Raw genomic sequence first — 22972 nt, 5'->3', positions numbered from 1 at the left:
TATGTTATACTGTAAGAGAGAGTTTATTAAAAAAAAAAAAAAGGATTAGCTGTGAAGGGATGACAGAGAGCAAGACTGGCAGCCGGTGGAGGCTGTGGGGTTGAGGGAGAGTAGGGATTTTGTTGTTTTCCTGGAAGTACCTGAAAGTGTTTCTCATAGTTTGAGTGAGAGCCACTGATGGAGAAAGGGAGGTGAAGCTCAGTGGAGCAGAGCCCCCAAAGCTTTGGTTTGGGTTGGGTGAGAGAGGAGGCTTCCAAGTACCATGAAGAGATGCCTACCCGGGAGAAGAAGGGAGGAAGAAAGGATTCTGGGAGGCCAGGAGGATGGGGCGCCTCCTCTGTGGAGATGGAGTCAGGGTCCTGGCCTGGGGGTGAGAGGCCTCATGAATGGACCAGAGTCTCAGGGGGCGCCATGTGACAGTTTCTGTGAGGAGCGCCTCTCTTGGGCTGGAGACTGTGGGCCTCAGGGGTCACATTGTGAGAGGAGTGGAAAAGGTGGGCAGCTGGATTGGCTTGGTGGGGTTATTAGAGTGGGGTGTTCCAGAGGAAACCTGTGGGCTGAAGCACTCGTCAGGAGAGCGGCTGGAGTGAGGGATACGGGAGTCCATCTTGGGAGGGAGGGATGAGAGGGAGGGGAGGGAGGGTCAGGTGTCTGGAGTCATATGAAAGGGTCTCAGCATGAGGGAGCTGGCCGGGTGAGTTCTTAGTGGTGGCACTGGGGCTGGGAGGCTGAGGAGGAGTGGAGGCCACTGGAACCAGAGCATCTCTTCTCTTCCAGTTGAGGATGCCCAGGGAAGCCCAGTCATTTAGCTGAGTATGTAAATGCCCATCAGCCCTACGGCTGTGGCTGCTCAGGTGGGCTTTCTGGGAAAATGCTTACCGTGACCTATGTATTTTACACCATTCCGTTCAAGACTTGTGTGATCACATACATAAGACTACATCGTGGCACTCCTGCTATGCAACTTTAGGAGAATTTCTTAACATCTCTCAAGCCTCAGTTTCCTTGGATATTAAATGAATACATCTAATACCTATAGCATAGGGTTGTTCCAAGAAATAACTGAGCTGCCACGTATGAAATGCCTAGCACAGTGCCCACATTGGTGTTCAGTAATTGGCTGCTGTGATAGCTATTATATGTATTCCTGCTAGTCCTCAAGTTTGATGTTTAAAATATTGGTGGATATGGCATTGATGAAAGTAACACTCAATCCTAAAAAAGATTTGGGAACCCCTAGCAGGGAGATGAACGCTCTATCTGCATTATACAACTTCCAAAGCATTTCTGTCACTGGTGTCTTTTATAACCCACCTTTGTGTGAAAGCGGAAACAAGCAGCCAGGGAGCCCTCAGCCAGAGGACCCAACACTGCTCCCAGCCCCACTCCCACCCCGTCCTACAGGAGAGACCTTGAGCTCAGCTTCACCCCACATCTGCTCCTGCTTGGAACCAACATCCATCCAGGGCAGATCTTCACCCAGTGAAATGCCCTCCTGCATATCAGCCATGGCTGCCCCACCCGGGAACACTGGCTGAAGCCAAAATGCTGTTTGCAGAATCTGAAACTAGGGAAGTTTTTTTCTTTCGGTAGCTGAAGAGAAAATGAAGTGCAAGGATGGCGAGTTTATGAGTGGAAGTTGGGAAATGGACCATAGGTCTCATTCTGCTGAGACATCAGGGCCTGGGTAACGGCACCTCTCTCTGACGTTGCATCAGAATAGGAGAGACAGAGGACACGTCAGTTCTGCAACTTTGATGGCACGTAGGTCTAGCTAGGAATGCTTAACCTGTTCTTCCACATGAGCAGCTTGGAAAAATTACCATATCATGTTTAAAACAAATGCTACCAGAGGTATGTTCTTGTCCTGAATCAGAGAAGTAGGCAGAGCCTTTCTGAAGGCTCATCTCTCACCTCCCAACTCGGACCTTGAAGTCTTCTCCCAGGATTTGTTGTCAACGTGCACCTCTTCTTTATCCTTTGGGACCACCTCTAGAGATGACTTGAGGAAATAATTTGAACATTTCTGGGAATATTTAAAAATTCTATAACTCACTAGAAGTTTATAGAATGTCATTTATATCCACAAGAAAACATTTGTTTCTAAAAGGTGTAAGCTTTTCTTATCATGTTGGAGAGGAAAAGGGCTTGTCTCACTAAGCAGAATTGAATAACTACTACCATTGTGTGTGTTCTGGCCTGAACTGAGTGGAGGCTTTAGAAATTTTTCATCAATGAAGACAAGTTTCTCTAGAAATTCTCAAACCATCCCCCCTGAGATTATATTAGGTGTAAGTCAGCCAACCTAGCAGATCTAAAGCTGTATATCACAGGACCATATTTTGTGACAGTTCTGATTTCATACTTAGTATTTTGAGGGTGTTCCTTAGGAAATTCCAGAATTTGGGAATCCACGGGCAAAAATTTCTGGGTGATACTCTCAGAATAGTTTGTGGGCCCAGGGACTCTGTGGGACTTGTACATAGGAGACAATTCAGGGAAATTTCCTAACATGGGCCTGGGTTTTAGGAAAGATGCTGGGATGAAAGAAGGACAAGCAGTGAAACAAAGTGCATGGATCTTCTTTTCAAAAGGAGGATATTTTAATAGATACCTATTAGAAAATATAATTTTTAAAATCCTGTCACTTTGTGACCCCAGAATCGCCTCTGCGATTTGCAATATGGTTGTAGGTACCTGAGCACATGTTAAAACCCTGCCTACCACACATCTTGGTCAGACAGAGATGGTGCCATTACTGATGCTCATTTCTGACAAATAGGTCACCACCAGTAGGTTGAGCATAAAGGCCTCACGGGGTATGATTATGAGAGCAACTTTATTTTTGTCTCTATCTATTCTTTTAAACTTGCTTGGTGGGGATAGCTCTTTGTCTGCCCCTGGATAAAACTTAGGCATCTCATGCCTTATCTGGTCCCTCTCAGGTGAGTCCCATGGGGATTGTAAGTCACAAACACAATCTTAATTCAGAATTCCAAGTGTTGGTCCAAAATATGAGTCTGTCCACTTCACTGCAACTTCCCTCCCCAGCCAGGGCTGGCTGCAGGCTTGGTGGGGAAGGCATGAGATCATGCCTTCCTCTCTTCCTGTCTGGTGTTCCTCTTCCTCCTCCTCCAGCTTGCTAATAAAGGTTTCTGCCTTCTCCCACCAGATGGAAGTAGGGAGGGAGAATGATTTGGGGCAAAAATTAACAATTCAATCTCCATTTCATGGACACTTTGAGGAGTTCTTCTCCTGAGGCAGGCAGTGCCCTTCCTTTGGTTGTCTGCTCCCCACTTCACATCAGCTTCTGTCTCTGGTATACACTATCGCTCCCCACTGACTCTGGGGGGAAACCAGCCTGCAGATAAGATGCCTTTTTTTTTTTTAACGTCTTTATTGGAGTATAACTGCTTTACAATGGTATGTTAGTTTCTGCTTTATAACAAAGTGAATCAGCTATACATATACATATATCTCCATATCTCTTCCCTCCTGCATCTCCCTCCCTCCCATCCTCCCTATCCCACCCCTCTAGGTGGTCACAGAGCACTGAGCTGATCTCCCTGTGCTATGCAGCTGCTTCCCACTAGATATCGGCTTTACATTTGGTAGTGTATATACGTCCATGCCACTCTCTCACTTTGTCCCAGCTTACCCTTCCCCCTCCCCGTGTCCTCAAGTCCACTCTCTAGTAGGTCTGTGTCTTTTTTCCTGTGCTGCCACTAGGTTCTTCATGACCTTTTTTTTTTTTAGATTCCATATATATGTGTTAGCATATGGTATTTGTTTTTCTCTTTCGGACTTACTTCACCCTGTTTGACAGACTCTAGGTCCATCCACCTCACTCCAAATAACTCAATTTCGTTTCTTTTTATGGCTGAGTAATGTTCCATTGTATATATGTGCCGCATCTTCTTTGTCCATTCATCTGTCGATGGACACTTAGGTTGCTTCCATCTCCTGGCTATTGTAAATAGAGCTGCAATGAACATTGTGGTACATGACTTTTTGAATTATGGTTTGCTCAGGGTATGTGCCCAGTAGTGGGATCGATGGGTCATATGGTAGTGCTATTTTTAGTTTTTTAAGGAACCTCCGTACTGTTTTCCATAGTGGCTGTATCAATTTACATTCCCACCAACAGTGCAAGAGGGTTCCCTTTTCTCCACACCCTCTCTAGCATTTATTGTTTGTAGATTTCTTGATGGCCATTCTGACTGGTGTGAGGTGATATCTCATTGTAGTTTTGATTTGCATTTCTCTAATGATTAATGACGTTGAGCATTCTTTCATATGTCTGTTGGCATTCTGTATATCTTCTTCAGAAAAATGTCTATTTAGGTCTTCTGCCCATTTTTGGATTGGGTTGTTTGTTTCTTTGATATTGAGCTGCATGAGCTGCTTGTAAATTTTGGAGATAAATCCTTTGTCAGTTGCTTCATTTGCAGATATTTTCTCCCATTCTGAGGGTTGTCTTTTGGTCTTGTTTATGGTGTCCTTTGCTGTGGAAAAGCTTTGAAGTTTCATTAGGTCCCATTTGTGTATTTTTGATTTTATTTCCATTTCTCTGGGAGGTGGGTCAAAAAGGATCTTGCTGTGATGTATGTCATAGAGTGTTTTGCCTATGTTTTCCTCTAAGAGTTTGATAGTGTCTGGCCATACACTTAGGTCTTTAATCCATTCGGAGTTTATTTTTGTGTATGGTGTTAGGGAGTGTTCTAGTTTCATTCTTTTACATGTAGCTGTCCAGTTTTCCCAGCACCACTTATTGAAGAGGCTGTCTTTCTCCATTGTATATTCTTGCCTCCTTTACAAAGATAAGGTGACCATATGTGTGTGGGTTTATCTCTGGGCTTTCTATCCTGTTCCATTGATCTATATTTCTGTTTTTGTGCCAGTACCATACTGTCTTGATTACTGTAGCTTTATAGTATAGTCTGAAGTCAGGGAGCCTGATTCCTCCAGCTCTGTTTTTCTTTCTCAAGATTGCTTTGGCTATTTGGGGTCTTTTGTGTTTCCATACAAATTGTGAAATTCTTTGTTCTAGTTCTGTGAAAAATGCCATTGGTAGTTTGATAGGGATTGCATTGAATCTGTAGATTGCTTTGGGTAGTAGAGTCATTTTCACAATGTTGATTCTTCCAATCCAAGAACATGGTATATCTCTCCATCTATTTGTATCATCTAATTTCTTTCCTCAGTGTCTTATAGTTTTCTGCATACAGGTCTTTTTTCTCCTTAGGTAGGTTTATTCCTAGGTATTTTATTCATTTTGTTGCAATGGTAAATGGGAGTGTTCCTTAATTTCACTCTCAGATTTTTTGTTGTTAGTGTAGAGGAATGCAAGACATCTCTATGCATTAATTTTGTATCCTGCTACTTTACCACATTCATTGATTAGCTCTAGTAGTTTTCTGATAGCATCTTTAGGATTCTCTATGTATAATATCATGTCATCTGCAAACAGTGACAACTTTACTTCTTCTTTTCTGATTTGTATTCCTTTTATTTCTTTTTCTTCTCTGACTGCTGTGGCTAAAACTTCCAAAACCATGTTGAATAATAGTGGTGAGAGTGGGCAGCCTTGTCTTGTTCCTGATCTTAGTGGAAATGGTTTCAGTTTTTCACCATTGAGGATGATGTTGACCGTGGGTTTGTCATATATGGCCTTTATTATGTTGAGGTAGGTTCCCTCTATGCCTACTTTCTGGCGGGTTTTTATCATAAGTGGATGTTGAATTTTATTGAAAGATTTTTCTGCATCTATTGAGAGGATCATATGGTTTTTATTCTTCAATTTGTTAATATGGTGTATCACATTGATTGATCTGCATATATTGAAGAATCTTTTCATTCCTGGGATAAACCTCACTTGATCATGGTGTATGATCTTTTTAACGTGCTGTTGGATTCTGTTTGCTAGTATTTTGTTGAGGATTTTTGCATCTATGTTCATCAGTGCTACTGGCCTGTAGTTTTCTTTCTTTGTGACATTGTTTTAAAACTTAATTTATTTTTTATTTTTGGCTGCCTTGGGTCTTTGTTACCGTGTGCAGGCTTTTTCTAGTTGTAGCGAGTGGGGGCTACTCTTCACTGCAGTGCGCGGGCTTCTCATTGTGGTGGCTTCTCTTGCTGTGAGGCACGGGATCTAGGTGCACAGGCTTCAGTAGTTGTGGCGCACGGGCTTAAGTTCTCCACGGCATGTGGGATCTTCCTGGACCAGAACTTGAACCCGTGTCCCCTGCAGTGGCAGGCGGATTCTTAACCACTGTGCCACCAGGAAAGCCCCTCTTTGTGACATCTTTGTCTGGTTTTGGTATCAGGGTGATGGTGGCCTCGTAGAATGAGTTTGGGAGTGTTCCTCCCTCTGCTATATTTTGGAAGAGTTTGAGAAGGATAGGTGTTGGCTCTTCTCTAAATGTTTGATAGAATTTGCCTATGAGGCCATCTGGTCCTGGGCTTTTGTTTGTTGGAAGATTTTTAATCACAGTTTCAATTTCCGTGCTTGTGATTGGTCTGTTCATATTTTCTATTTCTTCCTGGTTCAGTCTTGGAAGGTTGTGCTTTTCTAAGAATTTGTCCATTTCTTCCAGGTTGTCCATTTAATTGGCATAGAGTTGCTTGTAGTGATCTCTCCTGATCCTTTGTATTTTTGTAGTGTCAGTTGTTACTTCTCCTCTTTCATTTCTAATTCTATTGATTTGAGTCTTCTCCCTTTTTTTCTTGATGAGTCTGGCTAATGGTTTATCAATTTTGTTTATCTTCTTAAAGAACCAGCATTTAGTTTTATTGATCTTTGCTATTGTTTCCTTCAGGATTCCTTTTTAACACACCATTCCCACCACCACCCATTTTTCCTTCTGCAGACTCCATATCCAGTTTCTGGGATTTATTGTTTTTTTTTGAAGCCACGGCCTTCTTCACCTTTCTTTTTGGGACCCACCCCCCAAACCCCCAGCCCAAGCTGTAGGGAGCATGATTGGGCTTTTGAAGCAATCTCATTAGCGGCTGAGTTAGCTTGGGTTTCAGATTGGAGATGGGAGAGAGGACCCCTCATTTCTCCCCTTTTGATGGGCTATAGCACTCAGCATAGCTCTCTCTCCAAAGAAATCCTTCTCACAGATTCTTCCTCATTCATTCATATTCTCTCTCCCCCACCCCCACCCCTTTCTTATGGAGGTGAAATTCACATGGCATAAAATTAACCGTTTTAAAGTGAAAAATTCAGTGGCATTTACTATAATACTCTCTTAATCTCAACTCAGCCCTTTTTTTAACCTCTTTCTGGGTGAGGGTTGCAAAGTTAACATTTTGGTTTATTTGATATTTCTTGGGTAAATTCTGCACATGGTCTGGCCCCTCACTTTTGGAGTTTCACAGCTGTTGTATCTTCTGCCTCAGTGGAAACTTCTAATTTAATGTCTTTTGTACATGGCTGTGTCCTTAGACCTTATAGAGCCCTATGAGGTGGGTGTCATTGTCCCTATTTTATAGGTTAGGAAACTGAGAGAGGAAAAACGACTTGCCAGTGTTACACTGGCAAGGAGGGGCAAGGCCAGGATTTGAGCCTGCTCAAATCTGTCCAGCAGCAGTGGCAGTGTTGTATCCACGTTGACATGAAATGGTGGCCAACAGCCTCCCTCCACAGCCTGCTGTGCCTTCTGTCCCCACCTGGTCTCTGTCCTCTGAGCCATCCTAGCAGCCCTGGGCTTCCTCATGAGCAGCAGTGAAAGGTCGTGTCAAGACAAAGCAAGAATATCCATGTCCCATCTCTGCCAGTGAGCAGGCAGGAGGGCTGCCCCAGCAGTCTGGACCTCCAGCCTGGCCTGAGCTGGGGCCTTTCCAGGTGCTGGATGCAGCAAGCTGCCAGCACAATTGACTGCTGGATTCTGGACACTAGAACTGCTCAGGCCCAGAGAGTGGCATAGTTTACTGGGTATATGTATAAGGAGACTGGAGGCCAAGAGCCTGTGCTCCTTGAGGAAGGCAGAAGGGAAGGTGCAGGCCAACCCATCAGTCCTGAGGCACTCCTTGAGGCACTTGAGGTGACTCCAAGCTGTGTCACCTGCCTTCTGGTCTCAAGCACCTGGGAGCCTCAAGATGGGCTTCAAGTGTCTACAGAATGAAGGTCCCTGACACAGCATTCATCTGCCTGGGACTCTGAAGGCGGCTGCGGACGAAGGCCAGAGGTTTGCGTGGACAGCTCTGGGTGTCTGGGACTGGTGACTCCGGTGCTGTTCTCAAGGAGTGGCCCTTGAGCTTCCCACTAATTCTCCTTCTTGCTCTCTCCTTTCAGGGAACCCAAAAGGTGCGATGCTCACCCATGGGAACGTGGTGGCTGATTTCTCAGGCTTTCTGAAAGTGACAGAGGTGAATAAAGTAGACTTACCAATGCAGGGGTCTCTCAAGGACACCCTCAAGCCTCAGAGGTTTTTGGGTTTTCTTTTTTTTCCCTGATACAATCTGGGCTGCCTTTCACAGGCAGGAGTTTCTGTTCTCATTAGAGGAACCTCACTTTCACAGTTAATTTTAACCCCAAACCCTGAAATGATCCATACTTGGTAAATACTCAGTTGATTTCTGAGAGTGCTCAGATCCCAGAAAGAAAAACGTGGAAACCTATTTTTCATTTTTAACTTCAAATATTAAGATACCTTTGGTTTTATGCATACCTTTATTTAAAAGTAATCCTTAATAACTTGTTTTTCCAAGTAGGTCAGGGTTTAATTCAGTCATTTTGTGTTTAAGGACTACTAGAGTCTGAGAAACAATGGCAACTGCTAATTTATAAAGCTGTACTTTAAAAAAGGTAAATCTAAAATCAAAAAAGCTTGATAACTTGGCCTGACAAAAACATGTTAGCACTTTTTAACTGGCTAAGAAAGAAGGACCTTTTTCCACAAGTGGTGAGTATCTGAATGTCCTACACTTTCCTTAAGGAGAAAGGAATGTACCTTTTCCTATAAATTAAGCTTTTCCTCTACTGTGGAGAAAATCGCTATCCACATTTATGCCAGGTGGCATTATGGAGCATATGCCCATTTGTTATATATTTTGGTGGAAAACTGTGAGACACTGTTGGTAGCTGAGCCCAGACCAGGAGCTATGAGCAAGGTTCCCTGGGCTTGTCCAAACTCGTCCAAAATCCAGCCCAGGAGACTGAAGACCTCTGTATAAGGGCGGAGAGCAGGGAAGTCAGCCAAGGAGAGCTCATCCCTGAATGGGGCCCCCTGGCCAGGGCAGCCCCTGTCCCTGAGGTCAGACCCATCCTGGAGAGTGGGGTCCCTCTTGGCCATCCGCTTTAAGGCCATGTTCCCAGGCTGTAGCTTATGAGGCCTGGTTCCACCCACCACGTCTCTGTCCGGGGCGCGTACCCCAGCCCCAGTAGGCATAGACCTAGGGTTCTCTTGGCCCCTTTCTCTCGAAGGAGGACCAGAAAGTGCCAACAGGCTGAGACCCTCTGAATCGCTGTCCGGGTGGCCCAGGAAAGCTGGTGAAGTGGGGCCTGAGGCAGATCCTGCAGCTGTGGGGAGGGAGAGGCATGCCGGTCTGGCGCGAAGACTGAACGAGGTGCAGGCCCTCCCAGAGGAGACTTCCCTGCGGAGCTCGACTCTGCTGGTTTATGTGTGCTTCAGTTGGCTCTTTGCTTCTGCAGATAACCTAGACCCACTGGCGCTTCTACCTAACACTCCGCTTCCTACACTGCCCTGTCTCTCTGTCTCTCTCTCTCTCTTCTTTCTGCGCCTCCCATCTTCCTCTCTCTCCTCTCTCTCTCACTTTTCTCTCGCTGTCATCTCACCTCCCACTCTGTCCCCCCTTCCCCACTGCCCTTCCCCTCTTCATGTTTGCCCCTCCAGGTCATTTTCTCTTTATTGTTTTATGACTCTCTTGTCGTCTTCCTGTCAGTGTTTCTTTCCTTTCTGTCTCCCATGCCCGGCACCTGCAGAAAGTGATCTTTCCGAGACAGGACGATGTGCTCATCTCCTTCCTGCCTCTGGCTCACATGTTTGAGAGAGTCATCCAGGTAAGACGCCCGCCTGACTGACCGGGCCTTGCCTGGGCTCCTTCTGTTTTCTTACAGAGTCAGTGGGCTCCCACTTGTGCGGATGTGCACATTTCCTATTTGCCTTTAGCACACATGTTTGAGCGAATGGTGCAGGTAAGGCCCTCGCTTCAGGGAGGCACAGTCTGAGCCCAGAACCCAGAACCCTAGCAGGGTGTCACACTTGTCACTGGCAGCATGAAGTAGAACTAAACTGGCCTGTCCTCAGAAGGTGCCACAGGGGTCAGAGGGGTCAGAGGACCTTGGACCCCCTGATCTGTCCCTCCTGTGAGCACTGCTCCAGGGAGGACCCAGGCCTGCTTGTCTTACCTGTGGACACACCTTGGCTGAGAAAGGCCCCAGCTGCTCAGAGAGCATTGCAGCTCTGCAGAAGTGCTTTACCATTCAAGCTCTGTACAGTATGGCTCCATTTATGGCCCAAACACCTATATTCTGTAACTTTCATCACTCACTAAACTCCTAAAAAAGGAAACAAGACAGTGAAGTTGAAAGGGGAGTCAAACTATCATGGCCCCTCAGGCTGTGGATGGGACTGGTGTTATGGTTGGACCTGGGACGGGCCTTGTGGGGACACAGAATGGAGGAGTCCTCATGAGGTTGTGGGGACAAAGAATTATCCGTGTGTGTCACTTAAGGGACCAGCCTGTGCATAAACTATCTCCTAAGCCTCTCTCGTTTTGCCTTGGGGGAGATCTGGTATACTAGGGCGTGCTTTCAAGCTTTCCAGACCTGGATTCGCATGCCAACAATTACCGTGACCTAGTTTTGGGACTCTAGGCAAATCCCTTTCTTTACCTCTGTGACCTTTGCATTCCTCATCTGCAAAACAGAGATTAGAAATTCTGTTTCCCGTATAGAATTGCTCTGAGCGTGACAGAAAGGAGCCCCTGGCATACTCTTAGTCCTATTAGCAACCAGCCAGGCTCTGCCTTGGCCTCCCACCGCCAACATTAGCAGCACCTCCAGTACTTGTGGGCACTGCATACCCTTCCAGAGTTGCTGAGGTATCCCTGGGGAAGACCACAGGTGCTCTGAGACCTGGAGCGGACACACCGATAGGGTGTTGTACAGCTCAGAGACTGAGTCCTCAGGGAGGCCCTTGTCCAGGCTTTGGGAGTAAGCTTGAAGGGGCAGGCACCAGTGCTCTGGCATCACCCAAAGGCTCAGGATTCCACCCTGTCTCCTGCTTCTCTCCATGTCTGAGTGGGACTTGGTGGGGAGGGGTGTGTGTGTGTGGGGGTGTCACCTCTAATGGCTTCCTTCAGTGTCCCAAGGCAGTAGCCAGAGCTGGGTGAGGGGTCATCGGCACCCTCCATGTGGGGCAGAGCTTTGGACAGCTCTGGATTGCAGCCAGGAGTGACCTCCCTGAGGGACTCCTCCCTTCCTGTCCACTTCTTCCAGTCTGTCGTCTACTGCCATGGAGGGCGCGTCGGCTTCTTCCAGGGAGACATCCGCCTCCTCTCAGATGACATGAAGGCTCTGTGTCCCACCATCTTCCCTGTGGTCCCACGACTACTGAATCGCATGTACGACAAGGTGAGCCCCGCGGGGAGTCTCTGGCCAGGCTGAGCAGCTGCATATCTGCTTTTTTGGACAGAGGCTGGAGCCCCAGGCAGGCTTTCTACACCACCAGCCCCAGGTCCTGGAAGTTTCCTCTCCTCTTGTATTCCCTGACTCTCACCCCTCCTTCTGTTTTCTTCCTATTCTCCAAAACCCTGGTTGGGAGATTTTGGGGGGAGGGTTTCTTTGCCAGCAACGTGCCTGGGCCTTAGTAGCGTTAACCTTTAGCTGGATGTCACACATTCAGTGACCTCCTGCAGGGGCAGAAATAGAGTGTGGCTTCTCTGCTGGCCAATGTAGGCCTTCTTCCTGGGGGTGTGTCTAGAGGTGGGGACTGCAGTCTTTACAGCTGTTTCCAACTTCTGTTTCTCAGATCTTCAGCCAGGCAGACACATCATTAAAGCGCTGGCTCCTGGAATTTGCAGCAAAGCGTAAACAGGCTGAGGTCCGGAGTGGAATCATCAGGAATGACAGTATCTGGGATGAACTCTTCTTTCATAAGATTCAGGTTAGAAAATGAACAAGTGATGATAGAGTGGCACCCACGTGTCCAATGGGTGACCTTACAGAAGAATTAGAGGAGTTCATCCCAATGGTGTGTAATCTTATAAAATAGTAACTTTTTGCTACTGAAATCAAAGCTTAAGCTACCACTGAAATTTTAAAGGACCCATTTTTGTTCATGGGAGGTGTGTTATATTTGCCAAAGGCAACCAGCAAGAAGGACTCCTGGAAAGTAAGTTCCTTGACCTCTATAGGCAGTAGGGCAGCTTTGCCCTTGGGTAGTCATGTTCACCAAGCAGCTCTTGGGGTTCGAAGATTCTCTTGCCCCTCCCTGTAGCCTTGGCCACGGTGGCTTTCCAGTAGCACAAGGTTCTAGCCAGATGACCAAGAATCTTCCTTTCCCTCCGTGTTTCCCATTTCTTCAGCCTCTCCTAAACCAAGCTGTTTATGAACTACTCATTCCTGTCTCCTCACTAAAGTTTTAAAGCTCTGCATTACTCAAAGAATTTGTAGTTAATTTGTACCAGTACTCATTTTTCCTTACTACTCTATTTTTAGCTATGAAAATTAATATTTAAAATCTCTTGGCTCAACTTACAGAAACAAAGTGTTTAAAAAATTCTTTGACCTCTGCAGTGCATAGTAAATAGCTCATGGCATTGATTTAGAAATGAAAAAAGGCCATGCCATTAAGGTGGAAGTGGGAAGAAATTGTCCTCAGTAATTGTTTTGGATGCTTGCAAATGATGGGAGAGTGAAGGAACAGCTGTGTATTTTAAGAAAGGGAGAACCAAAATTATAGAATGCCACACAGATTAATGACGCTTATCTCAAAATACATAAAAGAGTTGGCCATATTGTGGGTTGGATTGCAAAGCTGATTGAGCTGATTCATTTGGAAGAAGGGGGCTTCCTCAGCTCATGTGTTGTACAGCCTCAGGCTGCCTCTCTGATCCCAACCCTAGGGTCCAGGTAGGGTACAGCTGTTGAACATTGATGTTAGGTGAGGCCCAGGTGAGCTACACTCCACTTGCCGCAGCACAGACTCTGGCAGGTTCTTCTCTCTTCCCACAGGCCAGTCTTGGTGGGTGCGTGCGGATGATTGTTACTGGAGCGGCCCCCGCGTCACCAACGGTCCTGGGATTCCTCCGGGCAGCTCTGGGGTGCCAGGTATTTCCTTTATGTGGCCTTCCCTGGGGGCAGTGGGGTGAGTGTTAGGACAGGGCAGGAAACCCATTATACCCTCTTACTGTACAGAGAAATATTCTGGGGGCAAGATCTTTGTGGGATAAAAGCTCCCTTCTCTGAAGATGTAAAAAGCCCAGGGTCACTGAAAGCCAAGATAGCCTTGTGACATTGTGGGAAGCTCAGGTGTGTATCCGCTCTGGGAGAAAACTGTATATGGATCATCAGTGTGCTGGAGAACCTGTCCCACACCTGTACCAACATCTCTGCATTCTCCAGCCTGCAGACTATTTCCCAGACCAGAGAAGGAGCACGAGGGAGGGGGATAAAAGTTCATTTGTGTGTTTTTATTTGATTCAGTAGGTTTTGTCATTGCTAATAAAATTCATTCCTTTATCTATCCATTCAATTAATGTTTGTCAGGTTCCTACTTATGCAGACTATAGTAACATAGTTGTGACTGGTGGGTTTTAAGTAAAGTAGGCACATCTACTTCATAAATGTGCATGCTTAAAATTTTATCCTTTAGAAGCTGTGGGCTTCTTGGGAATTCCCTGGTGGTCCAGTGGTTAGGACTCAGTGCTTTCACTGCCGTGGGCTCAGTCCCTGGTTGGGGAACTAAGATCCTGCAAGCCGCCAAAAAAAAAAAAAAAAGGGAAGGTAAAAAGAAGCCATGGGCTTCTTACACTGACCTCCTGTTCTACACCAACATGAGCTGACCGCCCCTAAAGGCAGCTCTCCCACATGGTCTATTCATGCGAGCACATGAGGCTCTGAAGGGGAATATCTTAAAGAGACAAAACCTTTATTGGATTTTAAAATGTTTGTCTTTAATACATATTATTCAAATTAGAAAGAGTCAGTGGTTGAAAATAGGTTAGAAGTCTTTATCCCAAACCATATAACCTTATCTACTAAGTGTCTGTGGTTAAAAAAAGCATTTCTTCCAAGCAGAGTAGCTACACCTGTTGTCTGTGTTCAGTTTCTCCTGAAGGTACCTACTTCCAGAGCACCTCCCCTCCCACCGTCCCCAGCATGGAGCAGCCAGATGCTCCGTGAGTGGTTAGCTGGCTGAAAAGGGCAGCCAGCTATCTGCAGGCGGGTGTGCGCCTACAGTATGGTTTCTGTGTTTTGCTTGAAGGTTTATGAAGGTTATGGCCAAACTGAGTGCACAGCTGGATGTACCTTCACTACACCCGGGGACTGGACATCAGGTAGGATTGGCTGGAGATGTGGGAATGAGTTAGAACAGCAGGCTCTAAAACTTCCTCATGGAAAGTATATTTATATGGGCACATAGGAAACAGCAGAAGAAACAGAAGAAAAACAATGATGGTGTTTTGTCTGTGTTGTGGCATTATGGATCTGTTTTTGTTGTTGTTGTTGTTACATATTTTTGTATTTCCTACTATATTTTATATTTTCCTATTTCTTTTATAAATAAATAGAAGTCATGTTAAAAAAAGGTAATAGATCACAAAATACAGCTCCAGGTAGAAAAATGCCTATGATATCAATATATTGGATTTTATAGTTTCTAAATATCACACAGTCTTGCTTACAGTCACTTCAGAATGAAGGAAGAAGGCTGTGAATTGGATATGATTTAGGAAGGAGAGGCAAGTGTATAGCAGCCAGTGCGCTGTTTCTTGAAGAGCCATTTCAGAGGCTCTTTGGAACTATGGTCTCCTGTGATAGCAACATCTAAAAGGCAGTAGCAACCTCAGAAAGGAGCAGCTACTATCCACCCCCTCATTCTGAAGGGACCTATCTTCCAGGGCAAGGAGGAAGCAGTAGGTAGCCCATGTACTGGCTGTCACTAAATTTAGACCAAATACAATCATCTGAAAAACATTCAGCAAAAGAATTCTTCAGGATACCAACTTCCTCTGTGAGCCTGGAGCCACCCTTCACGCTTAAGTTTGCTCAACTACAAACTAGAAAACTTGGGATGATGTGCACAGAAAAGAAATATGCTTAGTAGTGCAATTCTATTTTCAGAGCACCTTGAGGTAGTCAGCAGAAACATGATAGGTGGATTCTAAATTGAAATCACATTTGGCAAAGTCAGGTACAGAAGTTTTATCTCCTTAAACTCTAGCTGAATAAAGCCTATCTTGTATGTGAAGTTTTTGGTCTCCCTACCACTGGCAACTTTACTACACGGACCATTTTCTGAGGTCCTGGCTCATTAACTTTTTTCTTGTTACTGCGATCATACTTACTGATCATTTACATGTATACCCTTCCTTTGGACACTTTCTTCCCTCTTATGATGTTCTACATTTTCCTATGTGAGGCTTTTGAGATTTTACCTTTTTTTTTTTTTTTTTTTTTTTTTTTTTTTTTGCGGTACGCGGGCCTCTCACTGTTGTGGCCTCTCCCATTGTGGAGCACAGGCTCCAGACACGCAGGCTCAGCGGCCATGGCTCATGGGCCCAGCCGCTCCGCGGCATGTGGGATCTTCCCGGACCGGGGCAGGAACCCGTGTCCCCTGCATCGGCAGGCGGACTCTCAACCACTGCGCCACCAGGGAAGCCTGAGGTTTTACCTTTTTTATGCATCCTTACCATAAAAACTTGCAAAGGTTATTGAGTATGAGAAGATCGGTATCTTTGTACAATATTGTAAAAGATTTGGCGGTCTCTCATTTAAAAGAGAAACAAAAGTGTCAGAGCCTGCTTTTTGTTTACGTGGCTCACTTTATTTCAGGACCTTGGCCAGCACCTGCTTAAAAATCCTCCACCTTGCCAGTGAATTGTGTAACAACCACAATTACTAGAAAATGACTTAGATGTAGTTTTGTGGTTGGAGTATATAAGACCAAGAAAATTTGAAGTCTTATTTGGTGGGGGGCGGGGTGGCGAGTTGCCTCATCCTTGTTTTCCATTTCAATAGTCTGGTGACTGGAAGAAAAAGCAATAATGACTATATTTTATGATCCCCAAACCAAAACATATGATCTAATGATGGGGAAAGTGTTTTAATATAAAAAATCCTGACTATTTGGTTGGTGTGGGTATGAGCCTCCCCAGAGACCCTGTACAGGTTGACTCTGGGCCATGTAAGCCTGGCCAGATGTTTAAGAATCAGATGTAAAGCAAAGGCCCAGCAGAGGTTGGCCTCTCCTTTCTCCAGAACTTTGTTTTATCATCAGTGCTTGCTTGTGACAAACGCCCATCTAGAGGTGCATTGCTTTCCATTCATGATTCCCCACTTTGACCACTTGAGGGGTTTCACATGGCGTGGAGCATCTTCAGTGCTGAAATTGATCTGAACACTGACAATTGCACATTGTTCTGGTGTTCTAGGGCACGTAGGAGCACCTCTGCCCTGCAATCATATCAAGCTCGTGGATGTCAAGGAACTGAACTATTGGACCAGCAAAGGAGAAGGAGAGGTAAACTTGAGTGTTTAGCCATTCATATTTGTGGATGCTCTACATGTAGCGAGTACAAGAAAAAAAAAGGAAATGGAATTGTTTTTCTTTCACCCTATGTGTAAAGTCACTTTATATTATTGATTAATTTGACTCAACTGAATTGAGCATTTTCTCTCCTATTTATGAAGTAACCAACCCTCAAGGCTGGGACTGGGCTGGTCCAAAACAAGATTTGGGATTCGCAGACTGTTTTAAAAATCCATTTTTTTCTTAACTGGCACGGCTTGTTGCTGTGTATCTGTGCAGGCAGAAACATGACCATTTGCAAATAGCCCAGATGGGGTAGATAGAGCTGGCCTGTGCTTGTTCATTCCATGGGAGTAGATAGGAAAGCTGAGTGCCTGGTCATGAAGCAGGGGGCTCAAGCACCTCTGGTAGAATCAGCCAGCTTTCAGTATCTGATGAGACCCCATCCAGTGTCACAAAGCAGCACATACCGAAAGCCGCAGTGTTCCTGAGGAAGAAGGGATGGCAGAGAGGTAGTTGGAGAGGACACTGCTTGAGAGAAGGCAGGAGACAGTTGAGAACGCTGGCAGCTATTCCTGTCCTCTGTTTCCATCACTGTAGTTTCCACAGTGGATTTCCTGAGGGATAGTGTACATTTTTCTACACATGCCTCGTGACAGCCTCATATCAGGATTCCTTATGCTGTGGGCTGAGAGAAACCGGGTGTTTGTCCCTACAGATATGTGTGAGAGGACCAAACGTGTTCAAAGGTTACTTGAAAGATCCGGAGAGGACAAAGGAGGCCCTGGACGACGACGGCTGGCTTCACACTGGAGACATTGGGAAGTGGCTGCCAGTATGTATGTTTGGAACCGTGGGCCTCCACACATGTTGGTGATGGGGGTGTGTATAATCTGATTCACTCCGAGGCAGGAGTCTTTATATCCTCCCTGACAAGTAATCATTCCAGAATACCTCTGGGAAATGGGAGGTTCTTCCTTCCCTCGCCCCCAGAACCTCCTCCTGCATCCTCCTGATGAAGGTGACAGGGATCTCTTTTTTTTTTTTTTTTTTTTTTTGCGGTACACGGGCCTCTCACTGTTGTGGCCTCTCCCGTTGCGGAGCACAGGCTCCGGACACGCAGGCTCAGCGGCCATGGCTCACGGGCCCAGCCGCTCCGCGGCATGTGGGATCCTCCCAGACCGGGGCACGAACCCGTGTCCCCTGCATCGGCAGGCGGACTCTCAACCACCACGCCACCAGGGAAGCCCTGACAGGGATCTTTTGGGAGCGTTTGAGGCCTACCCCCTACCCTTAAGAGGTTTCCAGGAAGAGATCTGACAGTGTTCTGGAATCCGATGGGTGAAGTACAAGGAGCACTGGGGCTCGTAACTCTGGGAGATCTGAGAAAGGCAGGGCCTGGGAGCCCATGGACACTGGCCGCCAGCTGAGAGGTGGCACTGAGCAGTGTGAAGTGCTTGGAGCTGGGCAGGAGGATGCTGGCGTTCCTTTGTCTCTGCTAGCAGCTGCTCTTGTGACCTTGAGCAAAGCGTCATCCCTCTCTGGGGCTCTGTATTGACTCAGTTATAGAATAAGAAAGTAAGGCTACATGGCATTCTTTAGCAGTGGCCCCCAACTTTTAGCCAAAACCAGTAATGGTGCCTCATTCTGTCATTTGTAAAATGGAGGTAATAACATTGCTTACCTCTATGGTCCTTGTTATAAGGAACAAATGAGATTATACCTGTAAAGCCCTTAGCACAATACCTGGCACACAGGAGATGCTTAGATGGAAACTATGACCAGAAAAAAAACTATGTCACTGAAACCAAGAGCCTCCACCTGCAGCAGCCCACTCCAGGAAACCTCTCCTGTGTCTCTGGGAAATTGCTAAGATTTTGGGTGGAGTGCTGAGATGTTGAATTTATCAGACAGGTGAATGATGTTGAGCCCTCCAGGGGCCCTCTGGGCTGGTGAGCTGATTTGCCCCTGCTTGGAACTGCACGTTTCACTTTGAGAAACCCTCACTCTTGCAGCAGACATGGATGTATCCCTGGGCCAGGGACTATGCTCAGGGGAGAGACACATCTTTAGACAGTTCCCAGCCCAATGTGATGGGCATGAGATGAGGGCCATGCTCACCTAGGGGAGAAGGACAAGCGCCTACTGGCTCTGAGTCTCAGGATTTAAGTCCTGTTCCAAGAGGAGAGGGGAGAGTGGGAAGGACAGTCAGTGCAGGAGTAATAATAGCATGTGCTAAGTAGAGAGACACTAGAGGTGTGAGGCAAGGAATTCTAACTGAGGGCCCGCAGGTGTGGAGGAGGGAGGCTGGAGAAGCAGCAGGGCCCTGGACACTGGCAGAGGGTAGATTGTCCCATCAGCTAACGAAGCCTAGGCTTCAGGCTTCACTTGCATAGGCCCCTTTCAAGGCTCTGCACTTCATTTTATATTATTTTTCTTAAAGGTGAGGGTCTCAAAACTGGAAAAAGTCCCACAAAACTCTGGATCTGCCACTGATGCCCTATAACTTGGATGAAACCACCCACCTTGCAGGGTGTTGTGAGAAGCAAGTAAATTGATTCATGTGAAGCACCTAGTGCTGTGCCTGAACTCAGAGCCCAAGGCAGTAGGCAGGCAGTCTGTGGGAGTCTGTTTTTTAAATTATTACTATTTTGAAATAGTATTAGATCAAGGAAAAGGTCTAAGTGTCTGATCCAGAAAGACCTGATTTAAGTCCTGGTTCTCCCACCTCCTAGCTGTGTGGCCTTGGAGGAGTTAACTGACCTCTCTAATCCTCACCTTCACCATTTATGAAATGGATGTGATGACACCCAGCTCATGGGGTGCCACGAGGGCCAAAGAAGCCAGTGTAGGGAAAGGCCCTGATGTCCAGCCTGGATTTGGAGCAAAACAAGGCCTGCTTGTTTTTCTCTTCTGGCGAGACTATTCTGGTTCTGATGATTGAACAGATAGAGCAGGGCCAGAGTGTGTGCACACGTTCAGTAAGGAAGTGGTTCTGATGGAGGAGGAGGTGGCTGTGAGAAGGATTTATGAGTGAGGACAGATGAGCCTGACTGCTGGAAGTCCCAGGAGAGACCAATGGCAAGGCCATCTCCAGGTTTGGGGCTTGGGGAATGGGACAGGCTTGAGGAGGAGAAGGATGAGCTTCCTTTAGGGCATGTTGCATCGTGCAGGGAAAAAGCCCTGGTTTTTGTAGTGTTTGGAGGATAGTGAGGTTCTGGGTCTGGAACTCAGTGAAGAGCTCTGGCTGGAAGCTCAGACATATGCAGGAGTGGCCACTTAGGAGATAAATGGTGGTCACCTCAAGGAGCATCGTCAGTGAAGGTGAGGAAGTTGCAGCATTCAAGGAGAGAGCCAAAGGAGAGAGACCCACCTATTCACCTTGGAAATTCAAAAAGATTGAAGGGAGTCAGGGAGGCCAGGGGCACAAGCACTCACTGCCCAAGGGGTGGCCTGCCTGCTGCAGAGGTCCTGGAGGGAGAGGGCTCCTAATGCCACCTGGAGTCCTCTGCCAGAGCTGTGCTATGTGCTGAAGGATGGAGAGGCTGCTCTTTGGGAGTGGTGGCCTAAGCATGGTTCAGGGGGGAGAATCTGAAGATGCTGCCGAGAAAAGGGACAGCTGGAGCGAGGGCCTGGGTGAGAGGAGCCCTGAAGGGAAGGTGGGTGGCCTTCTGAGGAGGAGGGCACCTGTTGCTGGGCACCAGGGTGGCAGGGGTGGGAGGGAGGGTAGGGCACATGGTGAGGAGACAGGACAGTGGGCACTCAGAGCCCAGCAGACCTCGGGAGCCATCCACCCTTGTGCACAGCGTCCCTCTCCAGCCGTGCAGTGGCTCCATGAGAGCAGAGTTGTCAGGTGCACGAGCAGATACGGTGGGGCTTGCAGGGTGAGACCGGGCATTGCAGAGGTGAGGGGCTATGGCACTAATGAGTTAGGGGCTCAGGCTTGGGAATGCCGCCGTTTTATGAAGACGCTTGTCCAATTCCACAGGCTGGAACTCTTAAAATTATTGATCGGAAGAAGCACATATTTAAACTTGCTCAGGGAGAATATATTGCGCCCGAGATGATTGAGAACATCTACATCCGGAGTGAGCCTGTTGCACAAGTGTATGTCCATGGGGACAGCTTAAAGGTGAGTCCCCTAGGCCTCAGCTCTCCCACACGTACTTTGGGCCTGATGAGTACTCTGGGAATGATTTCCTAAGTAACTGGTATTTGATTAAAGTGATGAACATTAATTTCCAGTCAGATACTGGTATTCTCTGGCATATAGGATCATGAGAGAAAGTGCCTTTCTAAGGGAGAAATCTTAATTGCTTATAGTTTGGTAAATTGCAGTTAGGTAAATAAGTTGCTTAAAGTAGTAGTAATAACATTCCCACTACTTTTAACTTATGCTCCGTCTACTTCCAGGAGGAATTTTGAGGTAATATGCTGAAGCAAGATTCAGGGTTTCTGCTGTTTTGATTTTGAAGTACACATAAGAACTTTACAGATAAATAGGTGCAGTATTGCAAATAATGATACTGATGATATATCTTAATATATTAAGCTAATGTGCTAATATGGTACAGGATTAAATTATTTGAAGAGGATTTATATTTATTCTGCTTTCTGGTATCATTTAGATCTGAAGTCAGAAAGATCACTGTGAATATATTCTGTGCTATCATTGGATTTATGTAATTAAAGACTTAAATTATTTTTTAAGAAAATGCTTTAAAAATTAAAATGGTGTTCTTAAAGAATGAGGACCATACTAGTGAATCAATTTCAAAATGGTCTGGAAATCCTTAGAAATGTATGTGTTTTGGATTATAGAGTTGGTTGATTAGTATCCTAAAGATGTACTCATTTAAGATTGACATGAGAATCAAAGGTACATACAGGACTAACCTTACTGATTCCTAATCTTCTTAAGCTTATTTTTTATTAATTAATTTTTTACGAAGTTAGGGAAATATATCAGAAATATTCAAAAATATTTCTGTCAAGAATGTGTGATATGTTGGTGGAAATGTTTCATAACATAAACATATACATATTTTTAGAAGAGTGGAGTCTGAGAATACCAAGAGATTAGTTTTAACGCTGGACCGCAAATAACTGCTTTAAAAGCTTTTGTCATAACTGTGTTTTCCTTTGGTGGGATCGCAGGCCTCTTTGGTGGGCATTGTCGTGCCTGACCCGGAAGTCATGCCCTCTTGGGCCCAGAAGAGAGGAATTGAAGGGACGTATGCAGAGCTCTGCACAAATAAGGTCTGTACCTTGGGGCTGTTCCCCAAAAGACTGCTGGACCTTCTGTGATACTGCATAATGAGAGGACATACAAAAACAGTAGCCCAAGTGAAATTTGAACCTATAGGGAAATTTCTAACTTTATTTTATAAATAGTGGGAATCCTAAACCAGAGGTTTGTCTTTTGTCATTGTTGTAGGAGGGGCCTTCTTAGAACACTTGATAAACTATTGAATTTTCCAGCCAGGAGACATCAGAGAAAGCTTGTCCAGCCCTGTTGTTTTGCAGCTTGCAGGAGAGTCCAGAGAGGGAGGTGGCTTGCCCAAAGCCACACAGCTGGTTAACAGCAGTGTCAGATGTGAGAATAGGCCCTCTGACTCACTGGCCCTGCTCTCTCCTAATGTGAGGTAGCTTTTGTATCTACTGTGCTTAGAGAGACAGTCATGGAATTGAAAAAGGAACACAGTTCTCCTTGCTTAGAACATTTGCTGCTCACACCTTCCAGAAGCCTTCTCCTGGCACATATACAGTCCTATGGAAGAGGATCTCTGTGCCCTGACTCAGCATTGGCCCCTCAGTCACATGATCTGTTTCTTAGCAGCAGCCATGAACCCTAGAGCTCCCACCAGGCCTTGGGCTCTTCTGGGGGTGACAGGGCCCCTGAGACTCACTAGGCTGACCAGAGGTCTGCTTTAAAAAACAAAATTGAGGGCTTCCCTGGTGGCGCAGTGGTTGAGAGTCCGCCTGCCAATGCAGGGGACACGGGTTCGTGCACCAGTCAGGGAGGATCCCACATGCCGCGGAGCGGCTGGGCCCGTGAGACATGGCCGCTGAGCCTGCGCGTCCGGAGCCTGTGCTCCGCGACGGGAGAGGCCACAACAGTGAGAGGCCCGCGTACAGAAAAAAAACAAAAAAAAAACAAAATTGAGTGGTCCCTTAGCCTGTTGTTGGACACTCCTTAGGCCATGTGGGCACTTACTTGCCAGGTGAGGGGTGGTGATTGGCTTGCT

General features: G+C 46.2%; 1 protein-coding gene across 8 annotated transcripts in view; it reads left to right on the top strand.

Moving 5' to 3' along the window:
* Positions 1-22972, top strand: part of ACSL6 (acyl-CoA synthetase long chain family member 6) — a gene marked incomplete at its 5' end in the record, with an annotated part of 63462 nt that overhangs the window by 31112 nt on the left and 9378 nt on the right. For 4 of the 8 annotated variants that reach the window (XM_081231570.1, XM_081231574.1, XM_081231569.1 and 1 more), the window contains 10 exons: positions 8300-8373; positions 10085-10162; positions 11468-11602; positions 12000-12134; positions 13205-13300; positions 14457-14529; positions 16627-16715; positions 17443-17559; positions 20713-20856; positions 21882-21983. In XM_081231570.1, coding sequence (XP_081087696.1) covers positions 8300-8373; positions 10085-10162; positions 11468-11602; positions 12000-12134; positions 13205-13300; positions 14457-14529; positions 16627-16715; positions 17443-17559; positions 20713-20856; positions 21882-21983 — 1043 coding nt within the window. Of the gene's footprint in view, positions 1-8299; positions 8374-9949; positions 10028-10084; positions 10163-11467; positions 11603-11999; positions 12135-13204; positions 13301-14456; positions 14530-16626; positions 16716-17442; positions 17560-20712; positions 20857-21881; positions 21984-22972 lie in introns of all 8 variants that reach the window. The other 4 variants (XM_081231571.1, XM_081231568.1, XM_081231572.1 and 1 more) reach the window with 3 other exon arrangements.

Source organism: Mesoplodon bidens (assembly GCF_964165515.1).
Source record: "Mesoplodon bidens genome assembly, chromosome: 4".
Lineage (NCBI taxonomy): Eukaryota > Metazoa > Chordata > Mammalia > Artiodactyla > Ziphiidae > Mesoplodon > Mesoplodon bidens.
The sequence above is the reverse complement of the archived record's forward strand: the minus strand, read 5'-3'. Positions and strand labels throughout refer to the sequence as shown.